The sequence below is a fragment of the Mixophyes fleayi genome, chromosome 5, assembly GCF_038048845.1.
Source record: "Mixophyes fleayi isolate aMixFle1 chromosome 5, aMixFle1.hap1, whole genome shotgun sequence".
In the NCBI taxonomy this organism is placed as follows: Eukaryota; Metazoa; Chordata; class Amphibia; order Anura; family Limnodynastidae; genus Mixophyes; species Mixophyes fleayi.
In genome coordinates, this window is record NC_134406.1 from 198,761,833 (window position 1) to 198,788,054 (window position 26,222).

General features: G+C 37.0%; 1 protein-coding gene across 1 annotated transcript; it reads left to right on the forward strand.

Annotated features, from left to right (window-relative positions):
- The first annotated feature begins 1,039 nt into the window (after positions 1-1,039).
- Positions 1,040-17,550, forward strand: DSEL (dermatan sulfate epimerase like). Its single transcript, XM_075213251.1, has 2 exons — positions 1,040-1,572; positions 13,102-17,550. The coding sequence occupies exon 2, from the start codon at positions 13,766-13,768 to the stop codon at positions 17,381-17,383; it is 3,618 nt and encodes a 1,205-aa protein (XP_075069352.1). The 5' UTR covers positions 1,040-1,572; positions 13,102-13,765; the 3' UTR covers positions 17,384-17,550.
- Positions 17,551-26,222: the final 8,672 nt, after the last annotated feature.

Sequence of the window (26,222 nt, forward strand, 5' to 3'; positions counted from 1 at the left end):
GTGTTGTAGAGAGGTGGAAAACTGTTGAAAATCAATAGAGTTATTATTCCTGCGGGTATGAGGAGGCTTTTAAGAGTTTGACAGCAGGGAGGTTAAAGAACTGGGAGTGAGCGTGTAACTAATAAGATGATGACCCGAGAGGGGGAAATGACGCGTATTGAGACAGTAGTCGCTCGGCCATAGACTATGATTTGCCGTATTTGTCTTTCGTAACAAAAATAAAAACATATTAGGCTTACATTCCATCAGGCCCTTTGTGAGTGTACAGGGAGACACCACCATTGTTATCATGTTTGTAACTGACCTATTTCATCATTTTTTAAGAACCTGTTGCTTTACTTATGTATACAATAAACATTGTAGGTTACATTTATTTGCTCATTTGTTTTTGTACTAAAGTTATGACAATTATTTAGTGGGGATTTCATAAATAAATGTATTTGATGTGATGTGTTACTTGCTTACAGGTATAATTTAATTAACTATCACAATGTCTGAGAACTGAATGTTGCATACAGTATATTGTTAAATATGCATTCATAAAATATGTATGCCTCTCAAAAACTAGTTTAATATCAAAACTAATTTGACAATGGTAATTGCCTACTGCATTTCACTATTGTAATAAAACTCTTGTGGCAGTCAGGTATGATAGTCTTTATGAAGTATGCATAATTTTTCTTTTTTTTGCTCACTTTATTAGTTTCTTCTCATCTAGTGCTGGGTGACATCTTATCCTATTAAATTACACAAACGCATTTATTCATTTATAGCCCGGTCTATTACATTATATCTCATCATCTAATTGCATCCAGCACAGCAATAACTGCAGCAATACATGTTTATCACCCCACAACTCAAGCCACTTGCAAAGTAATAATAACATGCTTTTCTTTATTTTTCTTTCCATTGAGCTGCAATTTTGGAACTGGAATTCTTGGACTGATTTCCAAGCATTTATTTGTCTATACAAAGGAAAAGCACTAGGATCCAGTGGAAATCAGGCAGTAAGTGAGCTGTCTGCTAGGCTCCACCTACATCCCCATCACGTTGAAAGCTTTCACCCTTTGCTGCACTCCAGAATCATCTCTTTTTTTTTTTCCCTTTTCCTGGTTTTCGACGCCCCGTTATGTCTCTGTTCCCTGGTGAATGCTGATCGCCTGTGCTGACGTCTCAGAGATGGACCATGCACAGGGAAAAGCAAGATCATCTTAGCTGTGAGGGTAAAGAATGCACAGTCTGCTCCTGCTGCAGCAGAAGGAAGGTTTCTACATCGATCATTTACAGACTGGAATGATAATTCTTACTTCCTTTCCAGACTTCTGGCAATAGCCTATTCCTGCACTGCTTGCAGCTGCAAATCAAGAATTGTTAAGCTTCCTGCAAGGCATATTAGCATGATCAGTCAATACAATATAAAGGTGAAGTTTTACAGTTGACTCAATCTGTCTGCTTATTGGAGAGAAAAAAAGACATGAAAACGTAGTAAAAAATTACGGTTTATTTCATCACCGTCAACTGTGCAATTAAATGTTTCTACACGCAAGCAAGCCACTATCTTGCTTTGGTATGGTGAGTATATTCTTAACATGTTATTACTTATCCAGGTTACTGCATCTGCTGAGCTTCCAGCGCAAACTGTGTAATGTAAAAACCACATTATCAGAGTGGGCTAATGACTTTTCCATGTGTTCAATTATTTAGAAGTTTACATATTTTTGTTTCATTTTGTGTATTGAGAGAAAAGAATTAAGATTAGACTCCATCTAGTGGTTATTATGGTCTGAGTTGTTTTTTTGTTACTGTTATTTCTTATGTATGCAATGTGACTATTACTTTATAATACTCTATGTTTTGCCTTTTATTTAGTAAACATAAATTTTATTTGCCAATCATTTTAAAAATGTCATTAGATTATTGCCTCTAGATTAGTGACTGCATATGAATTCATATTATAATGTAATCAAATTAAGTGCAAGTAAGTCATTAAATAATTATGTAACTTACCTACCACAGTTTTGAATAATGCCTGCTTATATGCATATTGCATGCTTTTAAACTAGAGCAATATGATGTTTGCTGTATACCTCAAGGTGTGATAATAATGTAAAGGCGTGATTAGCTGAAAGGTACATTTAATTATTGATTCATTGCTAGTTAATTCAGTAATAAAATATATATTTTTATCCTTTCATAGCGCAGTTAGGTATAGGAATTTGCTATGATGCTACTATCATTAATTTACTGGTGCTACACTTAGGGGGGTATTCAATTGACGGCAGGATCGCCAAAAATCCTGCGCTCTAAAAATATTACCGTATTAACGGTAATATCTTGCTGAATTTCAGCTCGCAGCTCCCTGAGCTGTGAGCTGAAGTCCAGCGAGTAAATTACCGTATTAACGGTATTTACGCGCAATATTACCGTATTAACGGTAATATTTTTAGAGCGCAGGATTTTCGGCGATCCCGCCGTCAATTGAATACCCCCCTAAGGGGCATATTCAATTGACCGCGTTACTCTCAAGAGTAACGTGGCCCATGCACTATTACCGTTACTATGGTAATAGTGCGCATTATTGCCATTAGTACGGTAATTTCAATACTGATATTTGCTTGTGGCTCATGGAGCCGCAAGCAGAAATCCGGGTTAAAATTACTGTATTAACGGTAACAGTGCACAGGCCTTGTTACTCTTGAGAGTAACACGTCAATTGAATCTGCTCCTAAGTGTATTAGGATGTTAAAGATAATAAAACATTGAATTTTCTCATTGCACTACATTTTATCTTGATTCCTAATATGCACTTATTACTTAATATTTATCTGTTAGATTTGAACTTCCATTGTTCTTTTGGGTTGTTACCTTTTTATTGTTCCCAAAAAGTGACTAGTTTTGTCCTTATATTATTTTTCCAATATATACATCCATATATATATATATATATATATATATATATATATATATATATATATAAAATATATATATTTATATATATAGATAGATAGATATAGATATATTGTTTTGTGTTACTGTGCATTTAAAGGGTATCACAAGCTATTTTTCCCCCCCCAAAAAAATCCTTGTTTCCCCAACTAGCAGAACAGTGATCCCTGCAGTCCAGCGGAGTCTAGTCAGCGCCACTGTTAGAACCTGACACCAAATTATTTGTATGTTGAACTGCTACCAGTTGTCATTGCTAGGACAGAAAGCATTCAGCACTGGAGGTAGTTAGTTCTCTTTACTTGTGGTGGTAAACATTTAATTTACCTATAGTTCTCCTTTAGTGATTTTTGTGTTTATGGTTTGGTATAGTAAACTGTGGATTAAAGGTGTGCATGGTAAACTTCATTACAAACAACTTTGTGTCAAACCCAGTTATTTTGGAGTAGTCCCATTTAGCCTTGTGAATTATGTTAAGATCCACGGTATGTATATACTTTTATTTTCTTTATACTTTGCTGTTTCACTAATTATAAGCAAGTGCAATTTGCATTATTTATAGCAAAATATATAATGTAATATACAGATATCATCATCATGTATTTATATTGGGCCAGCAAATTCTGTGGCACTTTACAATTGAGAATAAACACAGTCATAAAGCAATACTGGGTAATACAGACAGTCAGAGAGGTAAGATGACCTTGTCCGCAAGCTTACGATCTATGGTAACACATGTAACTATATTTTATACATACAAGAGAAACATTGTCATATATAAACCATATTATTATTACCTTTTGTTTATAAAGCATAGACATATTACTCAGCTGTACATTGAGGGAATCATGACACAAACATATTATATACAATGACCCAGTGGTTGAAGTGGGGGTGTATACAGTGGTATGCCAAATTATAGAACAGTAAGTTTCTTCCTTCACCATTTCTCCGAATGGAGCATCCTACATCTGCTGGTTCTATATGAGTTAATTTGGAGTAACTGTGTTTGGCCTAGTGTCCTACTCACTGCTAGTGTTTGGGCAGCACGGTGGCTAAGTGGTTAGCACTTCTGCCTCACAGTGCTGGGGTCATGAGTTCAATTCCCGACCATGTCCTTATCTGTGTGGAGTTTGCGTGGATTTCCTCCGGGTGCTCTGGTTTCCTCCCACAGTCCAAAAACATACTAGTAGGTTAATTGGCTGCTATAAAAAAAATTGACCCTAGTGTCTCTCTCTCTCTCTCTCTGTCTGTGTGTGTATGTTAGGGAATTTAGACTGTAAGCTCCAATGGGGGCAGGGACTGATGTGAATGAGTTCTCTGTACAGCGCTGCGGAATTAGTGACGCTATATAAATAAATGGTGATGATGATGATGTAGTTAGAGCCAGGACAATTTGTTCCCAGGGGAGGGCTGGCAAACATTAGCCCGGGGGGCAAGACTTGACCCAGCAGCCTTTTAGGAACATTTTAAAGGAAAAAAATGCATATGGCCCATTAATTCAGCCCAAGGTAGTCCACTATGGGATGCCCCCCCTGCCCCACCTGTCCCTGATTGTTCCCCATGTTCAGTGGCAGCTGCTATCACCAAGGAGGAAGTGAAGATCACCAAAGGAGAAATAGAGATGTCAATAGCAATAACAGTTAAACTCAATGGGTCCAGCAGCTGGAATAAGATGGCAATAGAATTTCTAAACAACCAGTGGTGTCAGTGGTTTGATGACTCCTCAGTACCACCATCAGGGCCGGATTAAGGGAATGGAGGCCCCTGGGCTAAAGGCGCCTCCATTCCCCCGTGAGGCCCCCATTGTGAGCCGCCCACCGCCCCCATCCCCCGTGAGGGCCCCCCCCAAAGAGCTTACCTGTCAGGCCAGTCCTCCGTCCCCGGCGCGCTGTATGCTCCTTACTGAGGAGATCTTGCGAGAGTTCACTCGCAAGATCTCCTCAGTAAGCAGAGTACTGAGCGCCGGGGACGGAGGACTGGACTGACAGTGCTCAGCAGCATTGATCGGGCTGGGGGCGCACCCGCCAGCGGACCGATCAATAATGCTGCTGCGGACTTTGAAAGGCCCCCTGGATGCCCGAGGCCCCTGGGCTATAGCCCAGTTAGACCTCGGGTTAATCCGGCCCTGACCACCATGTAGTTTCCTATTGTGTTCACACATGTTTTATATTTGTGAGAAGATGATTATGTGGTATAGAGGTTCTACCATTTTTGTTAATTGCTGGCTAAATTACGCTTTACATCGGCAGTAATGCATATAGAGCACAGTGAAAGATACAGTAGTCAATACTAAAAATGTTTTTACCAATTCCGTTTGCAAAGTTGGCAGAAATTATAACTACTCTTCTTCCACCCCTCAAAATAACTAGAAATAATAAGTGAAATATGTTAAATATGTTAAACCTGAGACCTCTAGAACCAGACATGTGAATGACTCTAGTGTCTGTCACTGGAAACCTTTTAACTTCACTTGTGATCATTCATTTGTAAGGGATCAAGCCCAATAAATGTAATTTTATACATATTACATTCTCATTTTTGACCGTGGTTGTCGTACTGTCAGAGGTGGACCTATGATCAGGTGTCAGCATGCTGCAACTAAAGAAAATCTGCTTGAGTTACAATTTACGTTTATTTATTATCAAATAACTAAATAAAAACCTGGTCAAGGGGCCGTATAAAAATTGACACTGAAAAAGAATCTGTAAATTAATAGCAACCCCTCTTTATTATGTTGTTCAAGTACAGCATGAATAGTAGCATTAGTTTATGTGTTCCCAACCATTACTTTCTATATGCGCTTCTAATGATTCAGGCCTTTATCAAATATCTTGACATACATATAGCAAAGTCCCCCCTTAGGTGGAGGGGGGTTCAGATGGAGACAAGAATTGTTAGTATTATGCATTGTTATTCCCATCTACAACATTAACAAGGGGTAAAAAGATGAAGCTAAGCTTTATATTTTTGAGAAGACTATGATTGTGGGTTCTGTTGTTGGAATTATTAATCCATGGTATCATCATCATTTATTGATATAGCACCACTGATTCCGCAGCGCTGTACAGAAAACTCACATCAGTCCCTGCACCATTGGAGCTTACAGTCTAAATTCCCTAACACACACACACACACACACACAGACAGACAGAGACAGACTAGGGTCAATTTGTTAGCAGCCAATTAGCCTACCAGTATGTTTTTGGAGTGTGGGAGGAAACCGGATCACCCGGAGGAAACCCATATAAACATGGGGAGAACATACAAACTCCTCACAGATAAGGCCATGGTCAGGAATTGAACTCATGACCCCAGTGCTGTAAGGCAGAAGTGCTAACCACTACGCCACTGTGCTGCCCATAATGGTACTAAGTCTTGAAGCGTAAATGAACATATTTGTCAGTGTTACACTGGGGACCTCCAGCAGTATATTAATATTGTGCAGACATACATTAAAAGTAGTTAAAGCCTCATAGATAATGCACCACTAAACAGGATTTCAAGTAGTATATATAGTTTAATCTTTCACACACATACAATACAGACAGTACACATCTGTTACATCTCCAGAAAAGTCAGACCTAGAACAAGCAGAAATATGATAGTCTCTTCAATATTTTATTGTAAATGTGTCTATAAATACCTTTGCATTGCTGTATCACCTCCTGAACACATTGTCACAGTGACCTTTATGAGGTATACACGTGAAAATAAGTTATGGTAACATTGATAGATGCAGACTCCGGTGACGTTATCATTGGGATTTGGCTTGTAACACTCAAATCACTTCTTCTGTAATGCCTCGGCTATTTCATTTTAACATATGCTTTACCAATGAAAAATAAAAAGACAATCTAAAAAAAAATGAAGTCAATATTAAATTAGTTAAATTACATTTTAATATCATTGAACAAACTGATACCAACAAAATTTGAGAAGTATTGTGAAACAATATATCTCCTTTCCCTGTCTCCATCTTACTATTTCAGCCTCAACCTTCCTTACCTTCTTCTCCTTTTCCCCTTACTGCTGTTTTTTTCTTTTTATCTGTCATTTTCTTTACCATTTTAATTTCTTCTCCTATAACTTCAGCAACAGTATCTTTGATGTCTGTTATCTGAAAGACTCATATCAATTATGAGTGATTGCTTGTTTTTGTTTTGTTCTTAATAATGTGTACCAAGTAATTTCATCATTAGCATCAGTAATATTTTGCATGTCAGTTTATTAAAATATATTGTATGAGTTGAATACATTTCATGAAAGATCCTAAGAGGAGAATAACAGAAGAGTGCATTAATAAAAAAAAAATTATACAAAAAAGTTTATTTCCTTCTATGAAATTACCATAAAAAATATATTTACTTGATTATGGCATACCTCCCAATATTTTCCTGGTGCAAATCTGGATGACATAGTAACGCTGACATGCACATAATTGGCCTCATTTAGATGTAGCTACAAATCTAACTAAAAGTGAAACATTTCTTCATATCTGAATTACGAGTAAAATATTCCTTTTATTTTGTTTATAGAGAAAGACCTACTTTCATTCAGTTGTAGGACCAAATATATATATTGTTTTTAAATCATTTAATCTTTTTTTTTTATTTCTGATAACAATATTGTTTATTGGAACTAAAAACTGTTTCAAGCATTCCCAAAGAATAAATCCTTGATTTGAACGTATTGGTTGATTGTACCTCTTCTAAATTCTGTATACATCCACAACTATAGTTGCTGATAATAACATTTTCATTAGCGTTTCTGTTAATTATTGCACAGGCTGGATCCAGTATTTTCTCCATGGTACACATTAAGTTTATGTGCTATGAATATGTAACTTTTAGGTCTACATGTATACCTGTCCCACAAATAATTTAGATATATCATTCTAGAGCCTGAGAATATTTCACAAACTGCACTAACACAGTATACAAGATCGTTTTGCTTCTCAAAGCTCCCTGGAAATGATTTTCATTCCATAATGCCTGTAGTTGAGTCTGGTTAGGAGTTGTTATACATAAAGATTCCCTCAAAGGTAGATAAGAAATGCTACTCATTTTGTGGCGATAAAAACTATAATTCAATCAGAGTTTTTTTTTAAAATCTTCAAAGTAGTGATGTTAATACTGTCAGCTTACGTCCTGGGAGTAATGATGGTATTGAGGTAGTGTTTGTTGAAGCTGACTCTTAAAGTGGTTGGTAAATCTTAATACAATTTAAATGTATTGCTTAAGCCCTGCTGTTCTTTCAGTCCGAGATCACCTGGAACCTGTATCCACTAACACACCAGTATAGATGTGTAATCAGTGTTTTAACTAGTATGAAGTGCGCTGAAGAGAAGGTAAAAAACCTGCACTAGATCAAATGAAAATTTTAACAATAGGCAGTGTCGGAACTATCGCTGTTTTAGAGGGTACAGCAGCTACATGGTAGTCCCGCTACTGCCTGCACCTAACCGCTACTGCCTGCACCTAACCTATCATGTTAGTGAAACCACAGTGAAGCCGAAACAGGTCTTCGCTTGACATACACAACTCTCTCAACATGTTCAGAAGAGCGAGGCTGCTGGATGACAGTTTGCGTTGCTGAGTTCCCCCTCCAAAGTCTGCTGTGGGGCCAGGCGATGTAGTGTTCTGCCCCTGACAATAAAATAATTAAAGGTATAAATTGCACTTAAAATTTTGGAGGGGATTTAAGGCATATTATCATTATTATCGATTTGGACAGATAAACATTTTGCTGTAAGCTGAAGACTAGCTGAAATGAGTTCCCTCATTTAATAATGAGGTAGGTTCAGCTGAAAGCTGAATAATTATATTTATCCATATGGACAATAGTGATATCATGAATTGGGGCATATTTATTAAAGACATTTTTCATTGAAATCCCCTGAAAAATGCTGTTAGTCTCATATTACAGTATCCCCTTAATTTTTGACTAGGGCATCGCTGCAGATAGCGGAGATACTTGGGGGCACATTTATCAATATTTACATAAAGTGAAAAGTAGTTTTCAATCCTTATCGCAATGATAAGGATTGAACTACTTCTCACATTTATGTACAGCCCTGCACAGAAACAGCAGTTCCGAAAAACTGCTGTTTCAGTGATAAAAAAAATCATACTTACCCCCCTCTTCGGAAGCGCTGTCTTCGGGTCTTCTCTTCACTCTTCAATTGCGCATGTCCAGTTCCAAGAACTGGACATACGCACACAGATCCCCTCTCTGTCTCTGCAACCATAGTTGCAGAGAGAGAGCGCTGAGTGACAGGGAGGGATCATGTGATCCCTCCACACATGCGCTGTACAGCTCTGCTCTTCGGAGCAGAGCTGACAGCATTAGATTTCCTCAATTCGGAGGATGTACGCCAGCTGAAGCTGGCGTACATTAACATGACAAGTTCCCGAAAAAAATGTTTTTTCGGGACTTGTTAGATTGCGGCCAGGAGCAGTCACCATTCTGTTGAATGGTGACTGCTCCCAAAAACGAAGAGGAATGCAAAGCAGCAGATATTCATGATATCTGCTGCGATGCCCCCTTAATAAATTTGCGGAGGACACTGTGGGACCTTAATGACCCGTTAAAAGCACTATCGTGCTTTATTAAATATGCCCCATGGTGCTTTCAATATCACTTTGAACACAAAAGCAGTCCCCATTGGTTTTAACAAGTTCCGAAAATCAAAGATTATCGGATGGAAGCTGGCGCCAGCATGGAAGCCTATGGGAAGAGCAATGCGGTAGAGGGATCTTTTGGATCCCTCAACTCAAATTACCTGCTCTCTTCTCCGGTCAGTATCGCAAAGGTGACCACTTTATGATAGTCACCATAGAGGACATAGAAGACAGGAAAAAGAATCGGATAGGGTAGGAAGGATAAAGAATTTTGATAAATAGTTACAATATTTCAATCCTTATCTCTGTGATAAGGATTGAAATGGATTGTGTTGAAGATGCGATGGTTGATAAATATGCCCCTTCAATCACATGAAAAAAAATGTAAGTGCAATTTTTACCTTTTATTTATCCTGTTATTTAAATTTGCACTTGCACTTACAATCTTTGCACGGCTTGCACTTTTATGAGCATCAGAGTGCATTTCTGTTCTAATTTAAGAATTATTCCCCGCTGCCAGAAAGCAGGCTGTTAGGAACATTATTACAATAACCCACCTCAGTCAAAGCTTAGCTGAATACTGTCAACTTACCTCCTGGAAGTAATAGCAGTATTAATGTAGGAGCTGACTCTTAAAGAGGTTGTCAAACATGACTTAAATGTATGCTTTCTAACTGTGCTGCTGTAATGTTTACTTGATGCATTTATTAAATACATTGCTTTATCCTTGTGACTTCTTTTTGCAGCATTTTTTTTAATTTTCATTGTTCTTGTTTTATGTTACACTACGCCTCTGCTATGTGAATGGGATGCAATTGTATCTTCAGAGAGGTTCAATGGTAGTGGGAAACAAAAAACAACTCAATCTGGATAATATTAAGAGCTTAATGAAAAGCACAGGAGGAAACCTGAAGGACAAAGATATTTAATTAGTAACTTTTGTAGGAGGGCATGTACATTTAAGTGATTTAAAACGGAAAGCCCCTTTTTACTTTTTTTTTTTTTTACACCTGAATGTGCTGTATACATGATGTATATGTAATGTTGTTACTAGCAGCAGTTGAGTATAAGCACATTATTTCAAAACCTCAGACCAAGAAAGCTTGAATTTTAGCCAGACTTAGTTTATAGCGACTTAGGTAGAGATAGGTGTTAATTAGATAGGATGTTTGATATGTTATTTGTATGATGTAACCAAAAAATCTCAATAAAAATACTTTATTCAGAATTTTATCCAGACTTAATGTGAGTAGTCATACTTGTCAGATGTTGTCTTTGACACTAATATTTCCCAAAAATATATTTTATTTTATTTGCTATGGCACCCCATTATAAACTATGTTATTTTGACCGTGCTGTGTAATTGGACACTCTTAACTCCTACTGTTTGCATTATGTTGCACATATTTTAAAAGCCCCTGACCATTATGATGAGGGTCTGAGTCATCAAGATTGAGTCATCCCATTTTTGTATTTTGTGCAATCCACGGTACCGCAATAACGTGGATTTTTATGTGCAGCCCGTAGGGTTGCGAAGGAAACTCCGCATTCTTGTGGTACCGTATTACCGTCAATACTGCGCACTCTCACATTTCCGCGGACCGGAAACCTAATTGAATATGTCCCAAAGTGTTATAATCCCTCCCCACCCATGAAATCGTAGGCTGTCAGAAGTATCGTTTGTGTTTGAAGATGAATTGCATACGCTTGCATTCACTGGTCTATTGTCCATTTCTGGGCAAGTTCAGAGCAATTTAATGCAAAATACGGCATGTGTCTGCATTTATGTTACTTAATGAATATGGCCCAGAATGTTTGAACTTTTTTTTTTAGGTTATCACTGTTTTTTTTAAAAAAAGCTGCTGTTTCACTTGACGGCCTCCATATCCCTGATGTAAGTTTTGAGGTTTGAATGTTTTAGCATGATAACTACAACTTTCAAACCCCTCCCCCCCCCAATTGTAACTTTTTTGTCACGGGGCGGGGCCAAAATGACGCTGTTCACCACGAATTGCGTCATTTTGATGAATGAGTTCTGTATGCAGGATACTTGCCCGCTTTGCCAGGAATCTGGGAGACCTACTCGAATTTCGGGAGTCTCCCGGTCATTCGGGAGAGTTGGCAAGTATAATTATAATAGGTAATTTTCATCATTGGACATATTAGCATTTTTAATTCCAGATTAAGTCTGTAAACAAACTTAGGTAAATTTAATCAGCTTACCTATAATAGTAACTAGTTAGACAAATAGACACTGTTAGAAACTACTACTTTGTGCTGACCCCTTTTTTATTTTTTTGTTAATGCAGATAATACAAGCACTGGCATGTAGTATTTGGGATGAGTGGTCTTCATTGCCCTAGGTGGCCTCTTAGCGATATCAGCAGGTATATCATGATTTATATGCTCTCACTCTTTCTTTTATGTATTTATAAGTGAAATGGATACCCCAGAGATTTAATTATTCCTACCCTCTCTTTCTACATGTAACATAATAAGGATTCGTACCACTTGCTGTGTATGAGCAATTTAACCTGCATAGCTGACATAAATATGTGCTCTGTATATGTGTCAGAGATTTAATTTCAGTGCTTCATGACTGACAATAAGAAATAACAATTAACCTACCATCTGAAATTGCCTTCTAATATAATGGGTAAAAACCATCCAAAAAAACCATTAATAGGTATTTTTGTCTCATAAATGCCAAAGCAAACAATAGAAGTTTTCTTTTTATAATAAATTGCCCTTGACCTGAAATTACTATGTTCTTTTTAATAATTTGAATGCTGTAAGAAGAATAAAAAATATAGAGTATTATTGGCTTACTGTGCATATTTTCATCGTTATAAGTGGGTATGACGTATTGTTCAGTCAATGTAAACTATATATCTCCCATGTACTGAAACACAGCTCAGGTAGCAAAAATATTGCACAAAATTATCTTGCAGTCACAGGAAACTCATTTAGTGCATATTTGAGAGCGCTACACAGCATACACTATTTTTAAAAATAATTTATGTACTATTATAATGTACATTTTAAAACACTTTCTCTATAATATTATTTATTTGTTCACTTTTGGACGACCTCTCCTTAATTAGCCATTCCACTGCCTGTGACCTCCCTATTGTTTTAATATGGGACACCAGATTACACTGCTTGCACATCAATGGAGGATGCATTCCATCCATACCTCAATAGAGCTCTATTGAAGAGGTAAACTAGCTGTGAACTACACCTACATTGTAGCAAAGTAAACAATGTGAGCAGACATCCGAAGTTTCACGATCAGGTGTTTTAGAGTCTGAGGGGACCGATTTTCTATATGTGGTTCAGGTTAAACTGCAGAGGGCTTGTCCAAATTGTACAGCAACCTTAAATTAATCAATTGCTTATTCCGCCTGTGGCACACAAATGAATAAATTGAAAGAAAATATGAATATCAGCTGTGCAATATTTCACTGAACTTTTAAAGCATGTATATTTAATAATATCATAGCATTACATGACACGAATGTGTTTTTCTCTGCAGGAATTCCCACTGTTACACAGCTGAAAATGGGAAATGGAAACAGAAATAATTGAAAAGGCAGATGGTGTATTTCTGAAATTGTCTTTACTTCAACAACAAAACAGCAAAGAAGAACAACATTTGGTTAATTGTCATGCCAAATCCTCCAAAATGTATAACATTGTTGTGATGAATCAGGCATTTTAATTACTGACAACTGGAAAATGAATTAATGGCATGGAAAAAAAATCCATAACATTTTCACATATGCTTTGCTGGGCTGTAACTGAAGAAACAATTCGTAAACAACCACACAAATGCTGTAGGACAGCTCAATAATTATTTAATAGAACAAGAATGTATTCAATGCATAAGATCCAAAGACCCAGTATGTTGTCATTATACTGCTGATTTTGTTAAGAATGTATCCATAGAAATCACAGGCAGGCTATATCAAATATATCACCATGTCTCCTATTGCATTCCAATATTACAGACATAATTATTATACACAAGAAAAAACCATCAATTGTAATTTGTGACTAAGATATATGTATAAAGTCTTTTAACCCCATATTTACAAATGTATGCCAAAAACAAGTATGTAGATAATGTACACCTATTTGTTCAAAAGAATAGATGAAAAATGAAAGAAATGTGTCATTGATTCAGAGCCTAATGGATCATGGCTCCAAATGCAGTAGGACACTCTATATTTGCAATTTTTATTTTTCTATCACTTTGTGATGTATATTGCAGCAATTATACTGATGATTGGATGATACTGAAAGCTGATGTCACTCCGTATAACAAATTGTCTCACGTTACAGCTAGTATCAAGCAGAAAAACAATCCTCATCCACGGTTATATTTTGATAGTGCAGATGTTCAAGGACTGAAGCAAAAGTCCCACACCACCCATTTACATTTATTTAGGGCAATTAGAAATGTTGTTAGCAAGATGCTGGCTAATCCATCTTACTACTTGCCTCCTCCAAAGCATGCTGATTTTGCAGCCAAATGGAATGAGATTTATGGGAACAATTTGCCATCGTTGGCATTATATTGTCTTCTTTCTCCAGATGATAAAACTGCATTTTCTTTTGCAATGGAATATATGGATAGGATGGTCAATTACAAAGACTGGCTGGTCCAAAATGCTCCTGGTGATGAGGTTCCACTTGCACACTCTTTAACAGGTTTTGCCACCTCATTTGATTTTTTGTACTGGTCTCTTGACCGTGATAGACGACAAAAGTATTTGGAAAAAATTGAGACTGTCAGTAATGAACTGTACGAATATTCCAAAGTTCGGTCCTGGGGAAAACAATTTCTCCACAACCACCAAACCACTAATTTGCTTGCATTGCTCATCGGAGCACTAGTTGTTGAAGAATATAAGTCAACCCAGGCAAACATGTGGAAAGAAACAGTTATTGATGTCATGGAAAAAACAATGTTTCTTCTTAATCATGTTGTAGATGGATCTCTTGATGAAGGAGTTGCATATGGCAGCTATACAGCAAAATCAATTACACAATATGTTTTCTTATCAAAGCGTCATTTTGGTATTAATCATTTTGAAAACAACTGGCTGAAAAAGCACTTTTGGTTTTATTATTGTACTATATTACCTGGTTTCCAGAGAACTGTTGGAATAGCAGATTCTAATTATAACTGGTTTTATGGTCCAGAAAGTCAGTTGGTGTTTTTAGACACTTTTATTCTAAAGAATGGGTCTGGAAACTGGCTAGCACGACAAATCAGAAAACACAGACCCAGAGATGGACCAATGGTACAATCTACAGCACAAAGGTGGAGCACACTTCATACAGAATATTTGTGGTATAATGCAGAACTTCCCCCACATCCTCCACCTGATCATGACACACCGAAAATGCATGTGTTCCCAAACTGGGGAGTTGTGACATATGGGGCCGGCTTGCCTAATACTCAGACTAACACATTTCTGTCTTTCAAATCTGGAAAGCTTGGTGGTCGTGCAGTTTATGATATTGTTCACTTTCAACCATACTCTTGGGTAGATGGGTGGAGAAGTTTCAATCCAGGGCATGAACATCCAGATCAAAATTCTTTCACATTTGCCCCCAATGGTCAAGTCTTTGTTTCTGAGGCTCTATATGGACCAAAACTTAGTCATTTAAATAATATTTTAGTTTTTGCTCCATCACCTACTAGTCAGTGCAACCAACCATGGGAAGGTCAACTTGGTGAATGTTCCCAGTGGCTAAAATGGACAACAAATGAATCTGGAGATGCAGCTGGTGAGATAATAACAGCAAGTCAACAAGGGGAGACAATGTTTGTAAGTGGTGAAGCAGTGTCTGCCTATTCATCTTCTATGAAATTAAAAAGTGTTTATCGTTGCCTGCTGCTTTTAAACCACCAAACACTACTTGTGGTTGACCATATTGAAAAGAATGAAGGTTCTCCACTCTCTTTAGTCAGTGCCTTTTTTCATAATCTAGATATTGATTTTAAATATGTTCCTCTTAGGTTTCTTAATAAATTCAATGGTGCTATGATGGACATATGGGATGCTCATTATAAAATGATTTGGATAGACCAAAATGGTTATAGTCCTTTAGCTAAGATACAGGAAGCCGAGCAGACAGCAGAGTTCAAAAAGCGCTGGACACAATTTGTAAATGTCACTTTTCAGTTAAACCAAAAAGTTTCAAGGATTGCTTACTTATTTCATGGACCTTATGTTAATGTGTCAAATCTAAAATTCTTAGACAGTAGCAAATATGGAGTTAAAATCTCTGTAAAAATTAATAATACAGAAAATGTAGTGTCCTTGGTAACAGACTATAATGATCTTGAGGTCAGGTTTAAATTTCTTGGCTTTGGAGGTTATGCAAAATTAGAAGACCAGGATAAAATAATACGATTTGGCTTGGGCATTGAGCATGTTAAGAAAAATAAGCTAATTAATATGAATGTGTTTCATTTTGGACTCAAGGTCAATTTGTTTTTAGGCTTAATATTATGTGTAAGCTTGGGGATTTTAGCATTTCATTGGAGATTCTACATTCCCTTTGGCAAGCTGATGCGCTGGATCCTAGTATTGATTATAACACTGTGGCTTTTTGAATTGGTAGATGTATGGACAACGTGTACTCAACCTATTTGTGCAAAGTGGAATAGTGAAGGAGCAGACACAGAGCTAAATAAGAACTCTGAAATGCATTCTGATCTGCCTGCTGTAGTAATTACATCTCTACCAGGTTCTGGGGCTGAAATTTTAAAGCAACTCTTTTTTAACAGTTCAGATTTTGTTTACATTAAGGTCCCTACAACTTACATTGAAATTCCTGAAGCAGAATACAAAATTGATTCCTTTGTGGATGCATGTGAATGGAGTAGATCTGATGTTGTGGATGGACATTTTCAACTAATTCAAGGTTGGCTTCAGTCATTGGTTCGCAATACAAAACTCCATTTACAGAACATTGATTTGCAAGAACTCAGCAAACCCAGACTTTTTCACCATCCCATAATTAGCAAAGAAAAGAAAAGAAGATATAAGAGAAGAGACCCCTTTTCTGAGCAAAGGACTAGGCTTAAAGGATATTACGATAGAGATGCTGATTATGTTAGACAACTCCGCAAACATTTGGTATTGTTTCCCAAGGCTCAGCCTGTACTTGGTTTAAGTAGTGGAAGCTGGACTTTAAAGCTTCCATTCCTTCAGAAGATTATTGGACCTCAATTAAGGGCAGTATTTATTGTTCGAGACCCTCGCGCTTGGGCTTATTCAATATTATATAAGAGTAATCCTAGTCTGTATACATTAAAAAATGTTCCTCAGCGTTTATCCGCAATGTTCAGAAATGAGGAGAAGCAGAAGTGTAGGTCAAATTCTGGCTTTGCATTGGAATATGACTCATTGAAAGAAGAGCTTTCCAATTCTAAATCAAATGCTCTATCAAAACTCGCTTATCTATGGTTAGCCAATGTAGCAGCATCCATTAGAATAAATAATGATTTGCCATCCAAAAATTATCTTTTGATTAAATTTGAGGATATTGTGAACTTCCCAGAAGAGACTACTGAGAGATTGTACAAGTTTTTTGGTATTCCTCTATCACCTGCAAGTTTAAATCAAATAATGTTTGCAAGTTCTACAAACCTGTTTTATCTACCACATGAAGGAGAAATTTCACCTTCAAACATAAATATGTGGAAGCGGAATATGCCTAGTAAAGACATTGGATTAATTGAGGACATCTGCCGTAAACTAATGGATGAACTCGGATATGCAAGAGTTAGAGATTAATGGGTTCCTTTTAAAGCCACTTAGTAGACTAAGCCAAAAATGATCATTATGAATGATTTTCTGATTGGTTGCTCATATGTGCTGCAGGACAGCAGACATTTGCACTAACTATCACAATATGATTTATGAATCACAATCACAATAAATATATATTGTTTATTCTTGTATATTGTGTTTTATAGAGAGATTATTTATGCATTTTTATTTTTAAGAGCTATAAAAATGTAGTCTTATGCAATTATTCACAGACGTCATAAAAGAAGTATATGTTATTTAAAGAAATGTATTTTTGTCTCTGGCTCAGCTCAGCACATTTTTATTTGGTTTCTATTATAGAATCACACTATTTTAATCTGCAGGTTGGGCATTATGGTTACAAATACTTATTGAGAACGACCACACCCAAAAATATGTGCTTTAAAGAGCAGCTCCTTTTGAAATTTAATTTCTAACATTGAGTGGAGTTTGGTGTGTTTACCTGAGTTTTAGTTACATCTGTTCTCCTAATTCACCAGTCAACCAAAAACAGTGGTATGCACGGTGGCTTAGTGGTTAGCACTTCTGCCTTACAACACTGAGGTCATGAGTTCAATTCCTGACCATGGCCTTATCTTTGAGGAGTTTATATGTTCTCCCCGTGTTTGCGTGGGTTTCCTCCGGGTGCTCCGGTTTCCTTCCACACTCAAAAGACATACTGGTAGGTTAATTGGCTACTCTCAAAATTGACCCTAGTCTTTGTGTCTGTCTGTGTGTGTATGTTAGGGAATTTAGACTGTAATCCCCAATGGGGCAGGGACTGATGTAAGTGAGTTCTCTGTGCAGCGCTGCGGAATTAGTTTTGCGATATAAATAAATGGTGATGATGATTCCAACAGACGGGATGTCGACACTCCTTCCTTGCGTTTTTATCATTCGCACATAATGAGAAGTATATAGGGGAAGAGTTTCTTTAACAGTGAAGCCTATATGAATCGGATCAATGGTGGTAGAATACAGAAAAGCAGAGCAGAACTTTTGGAGACTTCATGGTACCTTGTGAATCGGGAACAGTGCACCATAAGTAAATCTCAGGATTTAATGTAAACATAGTATAAGCTCCACTCAATAATAGATTTTACCATTTGGGTTGAATTATTTTTATATGATATTTTAATTTTTTGCATTGTTACAATTCTGATGCACTGGAGTTTGAGCTAATAAACTTTTAGCAGACTGTAAACTAATATTATTTATAACTACTGAATAATTGCAAAAGGCATTAATTCTGTTGACACCTAATGTAGCAGGGTTTTAATTACTCTTTTTGACTGTTAAAAAATCTTGCCAAAGATAAAGGCAGAAGCCCTCTTTTTTAATCGACTACAGTACTTAAATGGTGTAAACTTTTTTTCTTCTCTCTGAATTGCATACAGTGATGGATTAAGACTATCTGGAGTCCTGGACTATATGTACACCATGGGCCCCTTACACAAGTCTCACCTCAATGCCAAACATGCATCATGTGGCATGTCATGCACTTTCTCTTTGCCATTATCCAAATGCCTAGTGTAAGAAAAAAGTAAAGATAGGGGAAAATATTATATAAATAATAAAAAATGTATTCATTTATTTTACAAATAGGGAATACATACATGTATACACACTGTACACCTTATATATCTCTTATATAAAATAAAGGAGCTTATATCTGTGAAATTATGTTTCATTTTGCACACTGTTGGGTGTTTGGAGCAGATGAACTGACACTGAGAAGACCAGTGAGCATCCACTTTTGTACTTTTTTATATTGATGTTACATTTGAGATATTTAGTGTGTGCCCGGGCAGTTTGCTTTGGTTAAGCCTCTCTATGGAGGCCCCCTGGCACCTAGTGCCATAGTTATATGCCTCATGCATTTTAAAATACATGAGACTAACAAGTTTCACAGACTCCTCAGAGGACTGTCCAAGTGTTCCAAGGAGACATTAGACAGCTCCATAACACAGTATGCTTAGACAGAAGGCATTGACTTCTTGTCTGAGCAGCACGGAGAGATGCTTCAGAACGGCGCCAGCGATCGCAACTAAAGGTAAGGGGGCTGTAAAAAGAACTATAACTGTAAATTCAATTATAATCAGGGGGCTGTTAATAGAACTATATGAAGTGGCTGCAATGAGAGAGACATGGAGGGGGCAATGGAAGAGACATGGAGGGGGCAATGGAAGAGATATGGAGGGGGCAAAGGGTGAGACATGGAGGGGGCAAGGAAACAGATGCAAGGGTAAAAATAACAGTTTTTCTATTTCATTTTTATGAAAGATGACACTGAGCTCTTAATTTTAGATCAGATGCCCCCTGTCTTAGGTGCCCTCCCCCTTAATCCAGCCCTGTATATACATGTGTGTGTATATATAATATAATATACACAAGAAGTTGTTCCTGCTGTATTAGGTTATTAAAGCAATTACATTTGTAGCATAAAATGTATGTTTTTTGTACAAGTCTGCATAGTAAGTGTCTGAGTGGTATGTCTGTTGTTAAGCAGACAAATCTGCTACTCATTGAGGCCTGGACACAACTCTGAATATGGTGTACATACACAGACACTCGCATGCAAATTTTTTAGTCGCCAGTTGCACTTATTTTTGCGTTCAACTCTGAACCAGTCCCTATATGTGTAACTGTCTCTCTCTATGTACCTGTGTGAATATATGTCTCACATTGTTTCTGGGGTCTCTATATGTTATTGTCTTGGGATCAATAAGTCTGTTCATTCAGCACAGGACCCCAAGTTCAGTTTTAGACACATTAACAGGCGATATGGCAGCGTTTTGTTAACATTAATGAAGCGATAGTGAAAATTCATGGACTTCCAGAAATAACACGACTAACAGTATACAAACCTTGAAAAGCAGTGTGGCTGGGAGATGCAATACTGAGCTACTTTGACACATCAGATAGCCATTGGCCACAGCATTTTCATGCCATTTTAATACACTAGAGGCTGTGCCACCACACCAATGGGAGCCAGGAGTTTATGCAAAAGCAGGATGTCACCATTCAGACTTATTGCGTATAGCAGCGGGCAAGAAACGAGAATAGAACAAAACAACGAAAAAAAGTGTATACTTGAACAGACAGCATATAATTTACAGTATATAGTATGAGTCAGAATATATCAATTCATTATTACAGGAGAATATTAAATATTGTTAAGAAATAACAACTAATTGGAAATATAATATGCCCCCTCCCCCCCTTTTCACTTTTTATTATCACCATCCCCATTTAGCTTGTTTTATATTTAGACTTTTGAACCACTGTAAAGTAACAAAGAAGAAAATGTGCCTAAGTTCCCATTATATTTATGTTAGGTTTTATTTTTTGCATAGTTCCAAAATATTTTGTTTTCTTAAACGCTTAATATGTGAAAGTAAAAAGAAAGTTGCCGTTTGTCTTTAGATTTCCTACATTTATAAAACATTTCATTACAGTCTATCCATGTCAATATGATGGAATCATTTCAGAATCTCATTTCTATTTTTAGTTTTAGGTTAATATTTCCATGCTTGCCTAAATTAGGGACCTCTCTTACCATGATTAATGAAAATGTGAAACACAGGCATAAAATGCATTTGCATGTTTATGCTAAGACAGGCTGGACTGGTGACATAATATCAAGAAAACATGCAGTGTGGGGTCCCTCTGTCATAATGTCAACCAGCTCTAGCCTGTTCAACACGGGACTGTGTTTTCTGGTGGAATTGGGCCTGCAAAATATTTTGCACCCCCTATAAAACAGCATGAGTATGTGAAGCACTACCACTCATTCAAACACCTGTGCCCAGTGGTTGATTGAATAATAAATAGTTAAAAAATAGATTTAAGCATCTTTGCCTGGTTCACTACGAGTCCCAGCAAGGCCTTAACTGCTTGGGTATTCTAGCACTTGTAGAAGTACCAGCAGTTCACATGTAGAATTACAAGCAGTGGTTGAAGTGCTAATTTAGAAGTGGCAGTATGGAAATGTAGAACTAGTGTTATTAAAAATGTAATGGGTCACTCTTTTAAACACAGATTACAAACTTTTAGCAAAGATCATGGCAGACCGCTTACAAGGTATCCTTCCTGGGTTGTTAACATCCCATCAGTTGGGATTTGTAGCAGGACGCCACTCGGTCAAAGGTATTAGGACAGTCATTTCAGCGATTGTGGCCTCAAGTGTGGGATCCACCTCAAACATGATCCTTAGTCTAGATGCCCAAAAGGCTTTCAATTCTGTTGCATGGCCTTTTTTAAATGAAATTCTTTCATGCAGGCGTTTTGACACTGATTTTAGAGCACTTGTAGCCTTTCTTTACACTTCTCCTAAAACATCTCTATTGGTCAATTGTGTCACGGGTTCTCCATTGGAAATGTCTAGAGGCACTCGCCAGGGGTGTCCTCTTTCTCCATTACTCTTTAATTTGGTATTGGACCCTATGCTTAGAGTCTTGCAAAATTGGACGCAGTTGGAGGGGATAAGGATTGGAGATCAGGAAATCAAAATTACAGCTTTTGCTGATGATGTAATGATCTACATATCTAATCCTGAAGTCTCACTTAGATCTTTAATGGACCGAATAGTGGAGTTTGGTTCTGTCTCAGGGTTCTCTGTCAATTTTGAAAAATCTACTGCTATGTATCTGGGAAAGGATGTCAGAGTCCCAACATGTGGCACGGGATATCCCCATTACATGGGCAAAGTCGACCATGCCATACCTGGGCATCCAACTACCAAGAAATATTCACTCTCTATATGACCTTAATATCTCTAAGGTGATAAATGTAATGGAACATGAGATGAAAGGTTGGAAACATTTATGCCTCTCCTATGGAGGTAGAATAAACATAATCAAAATGATCATATTTCCTAATTTATTGTATCCATTACAAGTTTTACCCTTATTATTGACCAGATCAGATACAGTGAAACAATGCAGACTTTAGAAGTTTCATTTGGAATTCCAAAAACTACGCATTGGGTTGATCAAACTACAAAAGTCCAAAAATAGAGGAGGGCTGAATCTACAAAATGTTACCAGATATAATCAAGCGGCCCAATTGCGACACCTTAAAGACTGGTTGCATAACACGGATACTTATACTAATACTACATTAGATCAGAGTTTCATTCCTAATCTTAGCTTATTGGCCTTTATTTATCTGCATGAACAAGAACTTCCAATTCAGACTATACATAATCCAATCTTGTATACTGTACGTAAACTTTGGCATAAGCTTTGCCACATGTACCATTTAAGCCCTTATACTTCAATGCACCTCCCACTGTTAAATAACCTTTACTTTCAGGATGGATCTGCTTCCTTCCCATTTACTGATTGGGCAAAATTGGGAATTACTAAAATAAGATCATTAATTGATGCAAGTACACAAAAACCCAGATAAGCTCTACTTATCCACAATTAACTTCTCATCACCTAGCTATATTTCAATGCCAACATTACATTAATACAGTACTACGAAAATCTCTCCAGAGGATTGGGATAATCCCTTGGAGTCTATGCTTTCGAGACCTCCCCTGACCCGTCAAGCCATTTCACAACATTAATCCCTATTACAAACCCAATTTGACTATAATCATTCAGAACTGGCCTTTCATTATGGCAGGAAACAATTCCCTCATCTGACACCAGAGGTTCTTTTAAAGGCACTGGCCAATTCCATTAAAATATTACCGGCCATGACCTACACAGAAATGTTTCTAAATATCATAGGGCATATCTGTCTCCATCTCGTCGGTTTCAGATAGGTCTATCAGAGTCCCATTGTTGTCCGAAGTGTGGGTCTCCAAGGGCGGATTTGACACATTGCTTTTGGGAGTGTCCCCCAATTAAACGATTCTGGACCCAGATTTGGAGATTCTCTAATACACACCTGGTAAATGATGCACCTCTGTCTCCGGAATGGGCGATATTTGGAATACTTCCAAGTACTTGTAAAGTTAGTAATGGATGCAAGAAACTACTATTAGCAATTTCGGCTGCGGCCAGGAAGAGCATACTCCAGGTCTGGGCTCAGGATTCTCCTCCCATGTTCTCCCATTTTAAAGAAAAGCTCTATCACATATTCCGAATGGACTAGATAGAGACGTCTTTGCAGAAAGAGGTTAGAGTAAAGCAATTCTTTGACACATGGGAGAGCTTTATAACTCTTTTACCTTACCATACGAACACAACTTTGGAATAGTTTCCACAATACTGAATGGTATGGGTTAAGAATGGTTTCAGCAAACCCTCCGATTAATTTATCTCCACCTTCTAATAGTTAGGTCCTGGATAGGATGGGTTATTTGGGAGGAGGAGACAAGGGTTGTTAGTGATCTATTGAATTATATGAGAATTGTGAAAATATGTATTTATTTCATAATGCATTCAATTGTATATGTGATATTTTATACCTCAATAAAAAATTGAATAATAAAAAAAAAATGTAATTTATATAATGGCTGTATAGTTTATGCCTTTGGTTTTGGCATGAAATAAAAATGATCAGTCAGTACATTTAAAAAAAAAAAAGAAAAAAAAAAGTAATGGGAATGTAAGTGAATAAAATTTGAAAGTTTTACAATGAAGGCAGTAGGAGAAGCGATGGTATGCCATACCACTGTATACACCCCCACTTTGACCACTGACTACAAGTGCCTATGGCTGCCATAGCATACTGGCACTTGTTGAGGTAAGATACAGGGCTTGCTGGAACTTGTAGTGCACCAGAAAAAAAATACTGTTAAATAAAAACACTGACATAATGAAATAATTTTCTATCAAAATAAACACCCTATTTTACCAATTTAACCTAAATCCAGGGGGTTCCTATTCTCTCTTCTTGCTTGTAATTCTATTGTAAAGAAAATAAGTATTGCTCTCTACGGAGTCACAATGTGAATGAAAGGACAGGCTGCCTGTCAGCTACTAATCAATATAGAGAAGATCCGCTGTGATTGGTCAAAGCACAGTAAAGCTACTCTGTATTGGCTAATAGTGGCTATACCCCACATAATCTCGATGATGTACATTGCTACAATGTAATTAATTGATACATGATACATATTTTTCACCATAGGTCACATTTGAATATTTAAGGCTTCATTTACAAAGCACAAAATGGCTGAGGTGAGAAAGAAGATTCTCTTTGACATTGTTGGCCATAGGTGTGCCTAGATTTCAGCCAAATCACATGGGTTTATTGAACAATGTGGCAGAATTTGCATTGAAGCAGTTGTTTGTAACAGCTAATGGGAAGAGTCAGGTTGTTCCTTTCAAAGTACAGAGTAGGTGCACCGGGGCACTTAGTTTTACTAGCAATGCAAAAAATTAGGTTTAATTTTGTAGATTGAGGCTACTGAAATCAGAGAAATGGATGGAGAGAGCACAGTTTTAGGGTCTCTTCAATCTTGTGATTGATTTAAGCCATTAATGATGCTAATAATTTAGGGGACTTATTTGAAATAAAAATAATTTTAATTGAAGGTAATGGTTATAAAGTGGTAGGAGGTTAGACCCTAACTAGGTACATTGTTGCAAAGCCAAAATGTCATGTGGTGCACATCCAGTGTGCTTAGCAAATTAGATCTTAGGGTGCGGAAAATGGAAATAGAAATTCCCCATTCAATGGGGGGAATTTAATTGGCTGCATTACGGGTAAAAGTAATGCGACCTGCACATTATTACAGTTATTACGGTAATAATGCGCTTTATTACCGTTATTACAGTAGTTTCAACGCCGGCTTTTTGCTCGCAGCTCCTTTAGCTGTGAGCATCCTTTGCCACCTTGCTTGTGGATGGGTTTTAGTGTCCATGTTGGAGATGCAGGCCAATTTGTTGACCTTTTCTGGATGGAGTATCTGGTAATTAAAACTTTGATGATGAAATACAATTGTGTTGAATTAATAGCAGATCCACATAGGTAGATTAAGTGACATCTTATTTATAACCAGCTGTTGCTTTAGGGAATGATCAAGTATATGAATCAAGATATCACCTCACTGACTAATTCTACATCTAACAATTCTTATTCATCCATAAAAGAACTCTGCAAACTATGAATTTCTTGTAATATGTCTGACATTTGCAAATGCCAAAGTAACATTTTGAAATATTTTTATTCAGCTTTTGTTTTAGATTTTTTTACTCTCTATATATAGATTATTGAAATAAATGTTTTGGGCTGTGTGCGTGAGGAATGAACTACAGCAAGAAACATGTAAAATAATTTATATGATTTTGTTAATTATCGAAAACACTCTGTCTGGATATTAATAAGTCATAATTGTCTGGCGCTCATATAAAATCTTAGGGTCGTGTTTATAACTCTAATTGATAAATTTCTCCCATTAAATGTTTTAGGCTACTATGATGGTCAGGGGCAGGCTGGGCTGGGGGGCAGGGGGGCATCTGCCCCCAGGGCCAGTCCCATAGTGGGCTACCTTGGGCTGGGTCACGGGGCTACCTGTATTTTTCTTTCCTTTAAAATGTTCCTAATAGGCTGTTCAGTCGAGTCTTGCCCCCTGGGCTAAAATTTGCCATCTTTCCCCTGATGATATATCATATCGATAAGCACAGAATTTGGATTTATATAACTAAATTAGAGTATTGTATAATATGCCTCATCAGGTATGAAATTCTGCAAATGTTTGCAATGTGCAAGAAATGCTCAATATATATTAGCATTATTGTATAAGGAGTAATCTCAGGCATTTATTGTTTGTCTCTGTTTATTCTGTCAACAGTGTAGATAAATAACCAAAATATATTTTTATTTTTAGTATGTGTTGGTTATTTTATAAATAACAATAATA